The sequence below is a fragment of the Protopterus annectens genome, chromosome 4.part0 (assembly GCF_019279795.1).
Source record: "Protopterus annectens isolate FY-2018-M chromosome 4.part0, PAN1.0, whole genome shotgun sequence".
NCBI classification, from domain to species: domain Eukaryota; kingdom Metazoa; phylum Chordata; order Ceratodontiformes; family Protopteridae; genus Protopterus; species Protopterus annectens.
Window position 1 is genome coordinate 765,391,972 of NC_056733.1, and position 15,366 is coordinate 765,407,337.

Genomic DNA, 15,366 nt, shown 5'->3' on the forward strand with positions numbered 1-15,366 from the left:
TCATTATATACTCTTCTTCTGTTTCTCTCACCCTTCCTGATTTCATGCACATCTCACCGACTGCGCTTTATATGTGATGAGACATTGGAACTGCCACATTATTATAAGGGGGGGTTAAAATGCCCTCCACTTGTTTACTCCCCCCCACACACACACAGAAGGCTTCTACAATGTCAGTTCTGAGATGAGCACCCAGGAAGGACAAAGCCACTTCTGTAGCCTCCCCCCCCCCCCCGGGACCCCTTTGGATATGTTACTGTGACATTATGTTCCTCATCCCAGAAATGATGAGACTGTTTTACCTGCTCATCCTGTATCCCCACCCTTCAACAGGTCATCTGGAACCTGGGATGCCAGCATAGATAGATGCCCTAACTTTGTACCATCAAGCTAGTACATGGCTTAAATTTCCTCATGCTTCTGGGATTATAACTTCACAAAAAGAGCTGCCTTCCTGCACAACCTTCTCTGTGAAATAATGCCTACATACAATATGTATCACTAATTCCAGATTCAAATTGTATTCCTTCTTCCTACACACCCAAAAGGTGCTGTTCTCTCAGAATTTTGGTGATTCTCCAAAGACGTAACAGTTGTCAGGGAGTGGGTGAATGGAAGGGCAGTTGCAGACTAGAAGGGTAATACCAGAACGGAGATGCACTGGCCCATGAACTGGCATACATACCACTATACTGTCCAGAATTTCCCAGAATGTCCAAGCTTTCTATCATATTTTTGTTCTGCCTCTCTCGGAAGATGTATGGTTTTCTGGCAAATCACTGAGGATTGTAGTCACTAAATAATGCCAGATATTCGAGTTTTAAACTTCATATCCTTCAGAAAAGGCATGCCAATACAAAATAGAGGAAACACATGAAGTAACTGGGAGATGTTTGGACAGATCAATCATTGCAACAGCATTCTTTTATGTTCACACCCCAGTATAATCAGGGCTCAATAAAGCATTAATTATTTTCTGGCAAACTGTAAAATGACATATAGATCTCCAAACTTTAACACTGTAAGTACAGCTGACTCACTGTGTTAAATCTGATAACATGGAGATGGTAACATTATTGAGGTTTAAACATATATGTACAGGAAGTATGGGGATACTAACTTCCCTGCAAGAAACAGAAAAAAAAATGTATTTTATTACGACTGCCTATTAGTACGGAGCACAAAAAACTAGACAGAAAGCTTCCTTCCCATAAAGATCCTTATTCAAAGGATAAGCTGCTCTCAGAAGTTCCCAGTTTAAATCTGACTTTTACTCCATTCAGGCATCACCAATGCTAAACACCCTCAGTTCCCTTTGCTACAGTCACTGGCACTCTGTATCTACATTACACTATACACACACATGTATGTAACACAAACATACATACACATGTGTGTGTGTGTATATATTATACATAGATACATACATACATGACTTCCGCGGTGGTGCAGCGGTAGCATTGTTACCTCACAGCAAGAAGTTCTCCCTTTCGATTCTCGGCTGGAGTGCGGGGAGTGCCTTCTGTGTTGAGTCTGCATGTCCTCCCCGTGGTTGGGAGGGCGTTCGAAAGACATGCGTAAATGGGCGTGCCTTCGTTGAAGGTTGGACGTCGAGCTGGCACCTCGGCGTTCGTGAAAATCTACTGCCAATCATTAGCAGACCGGAGTTCCACTGTGGCGACCCCTAACTGGGAAAAGCCGAAAGACAACATACACAAACACACACACACACACACACACACACACACACACACACACACACACACACACACACTCCAGGGATCTAAACCTTGTCATCACAATGAACAAAACATGCTGGAGAGATAGGTTTCTGACCCAGAGACTCCCCATACTCTGAAACAGACTGCCCATACATGTCAAGCAGAGCGCCTCCTTGACCCTCTTCAAAAGGAACCTTGACGATTGGATGGAAGATAGGAAATTCACCCCAGGGATCATGTCAGTCGCCCTCCTAGACAGGGGTCCAGGGAAGTAAATATTATGGGAAGAAATATCCAGGGAATTGTTATGGCTAGGCTTGTATAGGCCCTAGGGCCAATAGCCTAGTACTAACCTATGAACCTATATACATATACATATATGTGTGTGTGTGTGTGTGTGTGTGTGTATATATATATATATATATATATATATATATATATATATATATACACACACACACACACACACACACACACACACACATAAACACACAAATACACATATGCTCACAAACATAACTTAGTTTTCCTCATAGATTCTGAACACAAAAAATAAAAAAATGCATTGAGTAGAACATATCAGAAATCCTTGTCAAAATAAAGTGTGTGAAATCTGCAAACCAGATTTCCATGTCGAATCTTAAAGGAAATAACCACTTTACGAATGAGGGTCTTAATTTTGCATCCATAAAATTTTTTAAGTTTCAGTCCAAACTTACAAACACCTACTAGCAAAGACTTCTGTCAGATTATTGTAGGTTATGACGCACTCCTTCCCCTAGAATATGCTAATATACCCACACTGCTTTAGCACTGGGGCTGCCAAGGTCATATTAGCATATCCCAAGAGGAAAGCAGAGCAACATACAAGAGCTGAGTGCTGAAAAGCCTTAGCAAATACAAGTTTGTGAGCCATGATTTAAACGATAAAACCCATGTTGAGTGACGAGAATTAATTTAAGGAAAAAAAAGTTCGCTGAAAATTCAGCATGAAAGCACTAAGGGAGGGGCTTCATTGATTATTTCCTTTCAGAGCAGAAATTAGTTGCAGGTAGCTACTAAAAATAAGAAAACATGTTACTATGCTTAGTCTCTCCAAGCTACGTAACACAAAATTATGGCTAAGCACAATTGCTACCCGACACATTTGCATTCAAAAACTTAAGCACATTTGCTACCTGACACATTTGCATTCAAAAACGTAAGCACATTTTTAACTAAAACCAGGTTTTCTAATTCCATTGTAGCACAGTGTAAAGGTATTCTGCTAGTTAACTTCTTCTAATGCGTACAAAGCCTAACCCCTTTCGAAGTCTGCAGAAAGGGTAGGACAAATGCGGTGACTATGACACTGCTCTTTGCAGTCATGTGGGCAAAATATAACACTCTGTCAGCATAGATGTGGACTACGCCACTTTGGGGGTACAGTGTCGACTTTTACTCCTGATTACTAAAACAGGACTACAAAATGCACAGAAATGACATCATTATGTGGCAAATTATCTGTTTTAATCCAAACAGTGCAACAGCGCCTGTGGTTATGGAACCTGAGCAGAAACATGCCTGCACTTTTCATCAAAGGGCCCACACATAATATGCACTGCCAGCAGAAGTGTTCTTCAAAACAAACCTACACACTACCTACTTTTAAGTGCGTACTCATAAAACTTAACAACAGTCAGCCATTTGCCGTTCTATAGTTTTCATTCCGCTCAGTTACAATATTGCATTTTAAATGGCTGAACACAAAACCATTTGCACTGTGAATGCAATGAAGGACAGATTTATCATATTTCATCTGAAGCACCTCTACTGATCCCTGTCAATACAAGTGCTACATAAAGAGTTTAACAGCAAAATGTCCCCAGATGATCTTTAGATTGTGCATACATGTAGCTGTCTGAATTCACACGTTCATTTGCAATTTAGCAATTGCATATACAAGGTACTCGACATATGCAGATGCCCTTGTTTCTGTCTGAAAATGTACTTCATGACTCATGATTCCTAACCAGCTTAAGTGGGGGTGGGGTGGGTGGGAGAGACAGCTAGAGTCATTCTTGTCTTTATACAAGATTGTTTTATTTTTAAAGTATAAATATACTTCTACACACCTATTTCTATCAAAATAGAGATAATTGTACACACTTTAATGAAACTGCATGGCACTAAAATGGACAACAACAAAACATGTTTAATAAGCTTTCATGCCTATATTAAAGGATACAAAAGTAAACATCCTCCTACATGTCAATGCGAGAGCAGAAGTTCATCACACAAATAAACGACTGAGTTATTGGTATAATTCAAGTGTCCCTTCATGTAGCACTCATGTAAATAATTATTGTATTAACCTAGGCAGTGTTTAATCTTTGAAGTCACTCCCAGCAGCAAAAGCCAGCCTCGGAAACTGGAATTATTCCCATCTGCCTACGTGTTAGTACATGATCCAATGACATAATCAATTGACACAATAGAAAAAACAACAGCATTTCTTTTACAATATATGAATATCTTACTTCAGACTGATTTCATTAATGATATCTACACCCGATAGGAAATGTCAGAACCTCTTGATGTGACTTGGACAATTTTAACAGATTTAAATATATGTCTGCATAGCTGTTAGCTTTGCTTAATTCTGTATAATGTCTCTCACCTATATCACAGTGTAGGGTGTCTGATGAATAAATGTATTCTGTTTTTTAACCTATTGCCAGTAATGTTCAGTACTGATTGTTTTCCACCATCTTGAGACCTATTAGCATTTTCTGACACTTTAAAATACTTCAATAAAATATGTCCACTGTAGTGTGTTATCAGTGATGTGTTGACTTAAAATCCTCTAGTATTAGCCCTTAAATTTTCTTGTGGGTACTTCGAAGTATCATTCTACCAGCAATGCAAGCATTTATATGAGATGTGACATAAAAGCAGAAAAGAAAATTAACAAACATGCTCCAATTTAAATGACAATGCAGGATAAAGAAAAGCACAAGATGGATTACAAAGAAGTAAACTATAAAGTAAAAAAAATTCACAATAGATGTCCATTATAATAAATGATTCTACAGCAAACTGAAATGAGGGAGTACAGAAGTCCCTGAAAAAAATGTTTGCAGAGCAGTTACAAAGAGGATTTATGCATTATGTGGGTAACTCTCTTGCTGATATGTACGCATTACCACTCATGGGGCATGTATGTACCCTAAACTCATAAATGTTGTTCAAGTAGGCCAGCAGGATAGGGGCTGGCTGTAAAAAAGGCAGGCATCACGGGAAGAAAAAGACATGAGCAGAAACAATTACACAGTTAATATGTTAGTGGTTTCACTGTTTTGAATCATTCAAACATTCAAAAAAAATGCACATAGACTCTGGAAGCGTGCCAACCTGTATCCACATGCTGGTGATATTCATAAACTGATCTTACAGCTAGAGTGGGGGGGGGGGGCTGGAAAATGTAGGGAATCCAAGCAGTCACACTCGTCCTCCAATCCATCTAATAAGTGTGCTGTGAATGTCATATTTTATGCCATTGAGGAAACAACACTCAATAAACTTATGCCAACAGGACATCAACCCCTTGTTTAGTCTGTCAGTATCACTTAACTAGCCACTTAGTAGCAACTCATCCATTTCATGTCTACTTTTATTACATCTACCCAGTACAGACTGTAACTACTTCCTTGCACTGAATTCCATGATCTAATGCAGAAACTTCATTTTTCCACCACACTTTCTGTGAAATATTGATTTTAAGCCTTCACAATTGTTTTCCAGGTTTGTTCTCAGCAAGGGGTGCTGTAGGTGTACAGTGTGCAAGTTCTCACTGCATTCGTATGGTGTTTTGCTGACTATGTCTAGTTCTTCTAACATCCTCAAAGGAGGTTACATGTGAACTGACAAGCCTTCAAACTGCCACTAAGTTATGTGTATCGTGTGTGTGTGTGTGTGTGTGTGTGTGTGTGTGTGTGTGTACATGCATGTGTGTAACATGTTATAGGTTGGCACCCCATATGTGACCCTGAATTGGATTAAGTGAGTAAACAGAGAATGAATGACATTTGTCATCTACAGGTCAGAGAATTATTTTGAATGTAGCAGTGAAAAATGTTGACTACAATTTAGGATCTTGGACACATTTTAGAAGACTGGTATAGCATACTCAATCCCCTTTCAACTCTAGCTTTAAAATGTTTTACTGAAGTAAAAAAAAACAAAGACTTATCAAAGATCCTGAGAACGAGTCATGGCTGGTAAAATGGGACAAGGATAAAATGTTCTTATGTGACTAAGGGGATGACCACATTCAGAACATACACGATTTATACATTTCTGTGTCAATCATTAACAGTAGTAGAACTATTTATTTACTGAAAACATGTTGACCAAAAGATTGAATGTTTTTAACCTGGACACACAGGCACCCGGGGTTTGCAGTCATAACTAGAAAGGCTGCAAGTGTCTTGTGAACTGCCACAAAAACTCACAATAAAATTATACTTGAGTTTCATCTGCAGCATCCAGAACTCCACCACACACAGATTTGTTAAAACATCTGAATTCAGACCTACTCAAGTAGTGATCTCCTTCACCAGTTTATGTTTGCCATCCTGGATTTAATTTAACTAATGTGCTGAAAAAAATGGAACCATCAGACGTCACTACATTCCACTCTTGTGCATTTATCCTTAAATGTCTTCTACACTTGTCGCCAATTTAGATAAAGCACAGACCATTAACCTTATGCGCATATTTGTTAACCGATTCAGTGCATGTTAATCTTTTCAATAAATCTGACCATAAGGTAAAACAAACAGAATTTACACACCAGGGTGACATTTATCCAGATACACCCTACATGTCACATATACCTTTTTCAGCAGAGGCATAAATCCTGAAACAACATACATTAGCGAAAAGGCAGCCCACAACACAAATACTACCAGCTTGCCTTCTTAGTCGCATCATGTACAGTTTGTTTCTTTTTCTTTTTTGGCAGACTGATATATAACTGAAGACACAAGATGGGTTCCGCTACTGGCTTCCGAAAAGATGATAAAATATTATCTTTATCGGGGCAGGTGAAGATTTATGTCATCATTACTGTCCGGGAAGACAATACGTTTCAACTATCTTTCAGACATACATTATCAACATAATCCCACTGCTAAAGAGAATCACGTAATATACTGCATTCATTTTTCTTATAGCAGCCAATCAAGCAGAAGAAATGGAGCATGTTTAACATCCACTCTCTTCAAACATCATTATGATCAAAATGGGTGGGAGGTATAGCAAGGAGACAGCCAAGACAACAGCCTGTCAATGAAAAAACTTAATCTCAATAATCAGACACATGGCAACAATTTGTGTCTCTTCATACTTAATTAGCATCAGCATCAGAAAACATGGTATGCATAGCTAGCTGTAACTGATAAATTACTACTACCCAGTGTGATCCTGCACATAATTTGATGATTACAATCTGCCGTCAACTGTTCTGCAGAAGTATATGTACATAACGACCTTGCCTTGAGGTTCTCTTGGTACAATCAGGGTCAAAAAAGCTGACAAGGGGGAGGGGAACTGACAGATCAGATCACAGGTCATCACTCTAATGGAACAAATCAAAAGGCAAGTCTAATATAAACCCAAAGTAGGGAGCTCAAAATCCCCCAAAACAAACTGTGCTACTGCTAAGTCACTTCCTGCCAATCAATAAGAAGCATTCATATCCAGAACCAATGGTTCTAATGGGGTTGTGATCAGCACCCAATAAGAATCCAACACTGGCACCTTTTTGCTTGTAATATGAAACAAGGAACAAACAGCATTGCTGGGTTACAGCTGTACTCTGCAAAGAAAACCAGGAGAATCCATCCATGTCCACAGCATTAAACAACAAGGGGGACCTTGGCTAACAAATTTAACTAGTTCACGTCAGTTTCTTTTACAAATGTTTTGACAACTATTGCCTAGAAAGAAAAGGTTCAGAAACAGGTTTGGTAATAAGATCCTACTTTGTCAACAGTTAGCTAAACCACACTGTCTGAAGTGATGTAATTCGAAGAGACATCTCTCTCCAGCTATCTTTTAAAACCAGTTTATTTATGTCACATGCTATCATTAGAACGCCCTCGACTTGTACTCTTCTCCACAGTGACAAATAATCCTTTCTCTATGACCACAATTTTTGCCAGTTGGTTATTCTTCTGTATACTTTACAAATATTCATGCAAAATCTCTAATACCTACCTAACGTGCACACAGGTGTACCTTAACATGAATATTCTTCTACAAAACAAATTTGCCATGTTCAGTGAAATTAAAACTGCATTATTTACTGTGTAAATACTCATGTAATTTCACTATATTAATGTGTCAAATGTTTTGCTTTAGACAACTTTAGAAAATATCAGTGTTTGTACTGTATTGTGTTTTACACCATATTCACTAATAATTTCAGACTTCTATTTTACATATTAAATTTTCTTAGTTCTCTTATGAACAAAGCCTTGATATCGAAAGTTTAATTGCATCCTATTTCTAAACTGTCCCTTTGGTCCCCCCCATATAGGTACCACCTCATAGAAATTGCTTTTAAACTGATCTGTATCATTACCTTGACTTGCACGTTTTGTAATCTGACCCAGTTTCTTTTGAATTCCTCTTTTTTACCATTTAATTCACACCTTTCCCCTCTCTCTTAATTACTACTTTGATATTCCTATCATTTCTCTGCAGTTAGGTATCTGTTTTCCAATCCAAAGTACAGCTGTGATTAACACTAGGGTCACTGCTTCCTTTTGGATTTTGGGAAGATGGATAACTACCATTCTGATACTTTATTCACTAATTTTTTCCCCATTTTTTTTAAAAAACATTGAAACAGAAAATACACCCCTGGGATTCCACCGGTGTGTCCCTGCTGGACAGTGGCATTGGGTGCTGACTTGTTGGAACATGGGCTAAATTCTTGGCTAGGCTTGTAAGGGCCTCTGGGCCAATAGCCTAGTAACTTCTTATGATCCTATGTGTTCAATTGTTGTAATAAAAAAAAAAAAAAAAAAAAAGAAAGAAAGAAAGAAACAGACATAAGTAAAAGGTAAACAGTGCCCTTCCAAAATAGTGTAGCTGTAGCCACGGCTCACCTACATCTGTTTTACATGCTATCACAGTAGTATATCCACATTTTAGCCACGTCATAGCTCACTTTCAAACATGTCTGCAGCTGCTATGTTATAAATGTATTTCTAGTATGTTTTCATTTCTAACTTACAGAAAAATTAATGAGTGGGTGCCATCCCCTTCAACTGTCGCCAACATGTTAAAACTTGCACCACTGAACTTTCTACTAAATCATAAACAACAACAACACATTCTGTGGTTAGACCATGAGTTAAGACATTTCATCAGCCACAACAGTGGAACTACAGATACAGAGTTAATGAGCACGGTTTGTATTAGCACATCATTAGACCTTACTGTTTGGAATATGCTTGCTTACACATGGAATTAATTCAGCTGCACATATATCTGATGAATCAGTCAAGAGTATATCATTGCCTGCTTTTGAAACAAAAAAATTCTTTGTAAGAAAACACAACACAATTAAAGTTTGTTACATTTCAGTTCATACTTCTCCCATTTCAGGGTGCCAGTTCTTGCAGCTTACTTTATTTTATTTTATTTATTTTTGTCTCAAATCAGTTTAGTTGGTAAAATGCTGAATGTTTAAGTTTAAAGACTAGAAGCTACTCCATTGCTTTGCTGTCCCATAAAACAAAGGCTAGTTAGTGCCTCACAATTTCAAACAATTCCTGCTCACAAAAAGCAACATTTATTGGTTAAGAACTGTTTTGCATATTAAATATATAGATCAGTTGTGCAACAATTGCCTCTATTATTACTTTAGAAATCTAAATAACATCAATTAAACCTTAGTTTAAGCAGAGTAATGAATGTACCTTTGTGTAAAAACATACATTATTGACATATGTTTGCTGTTGAGTAAATTATATGCTAAACACATACCAAAGCAGCATGTATGCATATTAGATAACAAAGTTAACTTGATTTGGGGGACTTTTTTTGGACATTTGTTATGACATACTCCTTGACATAAAAGCATTCCAATCTCGCCAAAGCCATAAGAAAAAAATCTACTGGATTTTTGGAGTAACAGGGATCACACTCCCACCACTGAATAAAACAAGTAATAAATACTGAATTAGTAAACAGTCAACATCTAGTGACAGCAAACTCAGCTCTACAAGAGACCTCCATGGAAAATCATATGTGTGTGCCCTCTGCTTCAAGAGTCCATCCTGGAGCCTTATATACTAATACAATGTGACCTCAAGTAGACATAAGATTTTGATCTTCCAACAGATACAAAACTATTTTTCTTGAACAAGCAGTGAATGCAAACTAGTCAAAGGAAAATTGTGTGTGACTAGTGGCCTAGTTAGGTGCCACAGTTCCCAGCAAGCTTCTTACACAGACACATACATTACAGCTGGGTCATAAGGGCCTAGGATGCTACAAAACATGCTGCTTTTGGACTTCTACTGTCAAGTTGTCAGCACTGAGACAATACTAGTTTAAGACAAAACAATACTTTTAATTATTACTTCTCTGTCAAATGCCAGTCACTTTTTAGCTGTAGTACAGAAGTGAAACCCTACAAACACCTCACCTCCAATGTACACTGCTTACAGAATCACAACCTGCTATTTTATCACACACTATTTAAAATTACTCTCTTTTCTGACCTTAGCTCCTTTCTCTGCGCCAAGACATTGTGCTTCAGAAAGAAATACTTTCAAAGCAAATGCTGATAAGTACAAATATGCTGTATATATTACCTCCAAGGCTTCCAGAGTCACGAAGCTGGCTATAGCAAATCCATCAATTATTTCTTCTTCCTGGGAGCTGGACTCCCGTCTTCTTCGCCTTGGGGGTCTGGGGTTTCTGGCCGGAGGGGCGGCTTTTTTGTTGTTTGGGCCAGTGTTTTCCTTACCGGGGCTCTGCTCCCCATCCGATCCAGAAGAAGGACTTGGATCCCGTGCATCCCTGGCATCGGTTTGCCTTCTCCTCCTCGCCCGGTCCCTTTGAGACCTCGATCTTCTGCTCTGCTTCATTTTACCATCCATTTCGACACGGGTATAAATCCTTATTAAAAAGCAACGGATCCGCCAAAAAAGACGCAGTAATCCACGCAAAATTATAATCCACGTTTACATCCACACAGATGACCTTGAATCGAACCCCCAGCGGGAAAAAAATGTTGAAATCCGCACAGATGTCTTCCTAGAAAATGTGAAGCAATTCACAAGAGGATCAAGCCGTTTGCATAAATAATCCACAGAGATCTGTGTGTCGATCCACTTAGGAAATTCAGGGATCTCCTTTCCCTCTTATCCTGAGAGCCAGCTGCCAGATCCAAAGCAAAAATAGGACATGCTTTGCAAGTGCAACTTTACAGGAGCTGAAATCCGCAATTCTGTTGAATATGTTATTTAAAACCTCCACTATTTCCCTCTCCCACTCCAAGGTGGTAGGGGGATCTATTTACTCACCGCACAGGGTCTCGACGTTAAACAATCTTTGCATTTTTGTTTTTTTTTTTTTTTGCAAGAACCAAAACAATTATATTATTAAGAGCCCCAGCCGATTGCTTCCTATTTGTAAGTTTCATCAGCGAAAATCTCCAGCTGCTTGATCAGTTTCACACCAAAGCAGAAACAGGCATTAGAAGCTGCCCTTTCCAAGGCTTCTCGCTCTGTTCTCTGATTTTTGTGCTTGTTCCCCTTATATTTTAAACACCCCCATCTCCATTAAAAAAGCCAGCCGCGTCCCGAACCTGGACCCTCGCTTAAATCCTCGCCCTGGGTCTCAGTCTGCAACCCAATCCAACCGAATCGGAGAAGAAGTGTTTAATTTAAAGCTTTCCTGCGAGCTCTTAAAGGGGCAGAGAGACAAGAGAGAAGGAAGATTTTTTTTCTCTCTGTCTGAATTGTACAGTGCAGCAGCAGCAGCAAAGCAGATAACAACTGACGTACTTCCGCTAAGCTGTAATTACCATAGGAAGTGATACACTTTAATAAAGAGTTTTTTGGTTTGCAATTAATCTTTTGGGCTTGTTGGATCCCTTGACCGCGAACCTCGTTTTGCTCACAGAAGGCACCCCCTTGCGATCGCGCCCGAAGGAGAGTCACCAGCCTGTACTGTGGAACGAGCTGCGATCGCCCGAAGCCAGGCACCGAACCAGGAACTTCAGTTACGGTCTTTTGCAATTATCCTGGGTACTTAGACAGCTAACTTTTGTTTACGCTACAGTAAGAGCTTTGACACGTCAGTGAAAGACTAACCCAATTTGACAGTCGCTATTTTTTTCACCAAATCATCTAATATGGAGCTCTTTAGCACACAAACCACCCCCTCCCATGACTCACATGGGGACTTTTTAGGGGGTGTAAAACTATGCAAACTAAGTATATAGACAACAGTCATCCTGAAAGAAACAAAATGTATTCTCTTGTTGAACTGCAATTTATTTTACAGTTGGGGTCCCTTGTGGCTTACCATGTGCAGAGCATAAGTGTGCCAGCCGTAGATATTATTTAAAATCTCATCTCCTTCTCAGCGGGCATACCTTTCGAACGTCCCCGATTTTGCCTCATATTTTTGCACGTCTCTTGTAAAACGTTTTGATTTTCTGGTGAATCGCTGAGAATTACAGTCAGTCTGCAGTAGGGTTGCCACCTTTCCAAATGCCCAAAGTGGGACATTTGTGCTACAAACATCAGATTTTGCAGGGCAAAACATACCCACGGCCAGTACAAAGGACAGAACTTCAGTTATTTGCCTGAATAAAAGTCTATTCTTGTAGCATTTTAGTTCCTTATTCTGTTTCTTATAACATTTAGGTGTTTCAGATACAGAATAACTGTTTTATGCAACTATGACATAAAATATAGAAAATAATTTTGTCCTAAAATCTCAGGACATTTGCCATTTTTTCACATTTTTTGCAGGACACAACTGCCCAAAGAGGGACTGTCCCTTGCAAAGTGGGACAGGTGGTAACCCTAGTCTGCAGTGCCATACCATGTCTGGCAGACATTATAGGTTCATAGGACTTTACTAGGCTAACGGCTTTAGGGCCCTTGCAAGGCTAGCCAATATAACCCGATTTTACACAATATATACCCCCTGGGAGCAAGAAGATGGCATGGATTTGTGCCGTGCATTGAGCTGCCTTTTCAAGGCCACACCTCTCATCCTTCCATCTCTAAAATGAGGAACATCCCCTCATAATGTGGAACAAATGGGCAAAATGTGGAACACATACCAACAGCTTACTTCATTTAGGAAGATCATAAGATGATTAAAATTTGGTGGTTTTACTGATAAAAACATCTTTTAATTGATTGATATGATTCAGTTCTGTTTACCATCGATATCAGTTAAAAAAATTCCCAAAATTGAATGCGTGACAGACCCTTTAAATGTGGAACTTCGAGGAACTTGATCATTTTAAGACCCCAAATGAGGTACGTTCCCAGTAATGAGGTACACTTGAGAAGTATGTTCAAGGCTTCTCGCTCTGCTTTCTGATTTTTGTGCGTTATTTCCATATAAAGCCAGCCGAGTTCCGAACCTGGGTCCTCTCTTATTGTTCACCACATGTACATTAATGCAAAACTTGTTGTCCTGTTAACATTTCAAATGAATTAGATCAATATTTTAAATCTGTCCTTTTTTGATGTCCAGATATTTGCCCTTTTTCGATCCATTGTCCCAGTCATTATTTTTGGATCTGTCCAGAATTCCTAAGCAAAGAAGTTGAGAAGTATGTTAGTAGATTCCAGGGATACTCTTCAAAACTGCTGCAAAAGCATGATTGTTATTGTGTCATCGCCCAACGACTGGGCACTGAGTGTATAACCACGTTTACCAGTGTTGTGGCCATCACCTCTATGATACTGTAACCCTCCCACCAGTGCGCATGCTGTGCAGGGTGAATGTAGATAGCCATAATGTGTGACACCTGAGAAATTTCTAGTTCCATGTGTTTCTTCAGCTGGACATGAAGTGCCATTTGTGTTTCACAGCATTTATTAGAGCTGTACATACCCAGGATGTCGCATTTTGGTGTAAAACTCGTGCATGCTTAAATACAATGAGGTTGTTTTTATGAATATAAGCAAGACTGCACATAAATGCAATTCTGTGTAATAAATGAATAGCGTTTGTATAACCAATGAATCCCTGCTGAATACATAAATGAGAGCAGCAATAAAATAATTCGGTTGAAACACTGGTAGAATGAATAAGGCTCATACTTAAATAAATTAATGATTTATTATAATGACTTAGACTGTGTTCACACAATATGATCATAGGAGGTCAATAGGCTAATGGCCCTGATGCCCTTCCAAGCCTAGCCAATTTTTTTCCCTCTTGTAATGGTACTATTAGTAGACGTGGCTCAGCACCTGCTGTCCCTGTCCAGAAGGGACTCAGGTAAAACCCCACGGGTGAATTTGCAATTCCTCATCCAATTATCCAGATTACGCTTGAAGAGGGTTAGTGAAGGGCTCTGCTTTAGTAGGACTGGAACCTTATTCCAGAGTAGGGGGAGCCTTTGGGAGATAAACCTGTCTCTCCAGCGGGTCCTGTTAATATCGCTTCTCATGTTGAGGTCACTAGAGTGGGTGCAGCGAGTACCATTTGTCTTGCTAATGTGTAGCATTTTCTTCAGGGCAGAGTCCGTGGTTGCCTTATATGCTAGGCAGAGGTCACCCCGAGTAGTCTGTAGGACACAGAGTATAGCAACAGGGATTTTAGTCTATCGGCATCGGACAGGTGTTGGACACCTTGAATTTTTTTTGTAAAGTGCCTCTGAGTGCTCTCCAATTGAAAAGGTACCTCTGAGGTATCTCTAATGAAAAAGGAAAGTTTGAGGTGTGCTTCAACAATTAGGCTCTTTAAATAGCTGTATAAGCAGTCTTGTAGAGGAACTGAAAAAAAGATTTTTTTTTTTTAAATGACCGTAAGCCTAAAGCATAGGAAGTGCATGATTGCAGAAACCATAAGAAAGGATGTGGCAAGTCTGCATGAATGGTCATAAATTTGGCATCTTAGCTAATGAAGCTGACAAACGAAGCAAAGAAATTTAAAGTAATGCATTTGGAGAAAACCCTGAAGCTAAAGTTTGTGGTGGTGCTGGTGCTTAGTTTATTTTTCGAAGTACAATTAGAGCAACAGTGTCTTGATATATCTAGTGATATAATAATAAACATACATTATGATAAAGTATTTAACAAGGCTGATGAGATGCAGATATATAACATCGGAACCATCAACCTTACGTAGTAGTAGTAAATTAAAACTAATATCATTCTTTAAAGGTGAGACCCCTTATATAGGCAAATGAGCAGTTTGTGAAGTTCTGAAGGTGATTTCTATGGAAGGACAAACAGGACAGAGGTGGTTCTAGTAAGGAAAGAAACAATTAAAAGTGAATCAGTGAATGAAGAGGGCATGAGAGAAACTTATGAAAAAAGTGATATGCAATAACCAAAGGGCACAATCCAAGGATAGAGGAGAAACAAGTCAGGAGCAGTGGAGA

At 39.1% G+C, this 15,366-nt stretch overlaps 1 protein-coding gene across 5 annotated transcripts in view; it reads right to left on the reverse strand.

The window, feature by feature from the left end:
- The window catches only part of FBRSL1 (fibrosin like 1), a 3,021,780-nt gene extending 3,009,670 nt beyond the window's left edge, over positions 1-12,110 (reverse strand). For 2 of the 5 annotated variants that reach the window (XM_044068720.1, XM_044068719.1), the window contains exon 1: positions 10,595-12,109. In XM_044068720.1, coding sequence (XP_043924655.1) covers positions 10,595-10,882 — 288 coding nt within the window. In that variant the 5' untranslated portion in view covers positions 10,883-12,109. Of the gene's footprint in view, positions 1-10,594 lie in introns of all 5 variants that reach the window. The other 3 variants (XM_044068722.1, XM_044068724.1, XM_044068723.1) reach the window with 3 other exon arrangements.
- Positions 12,111-15,366: the final 3,256 nt, after the last annotated feature.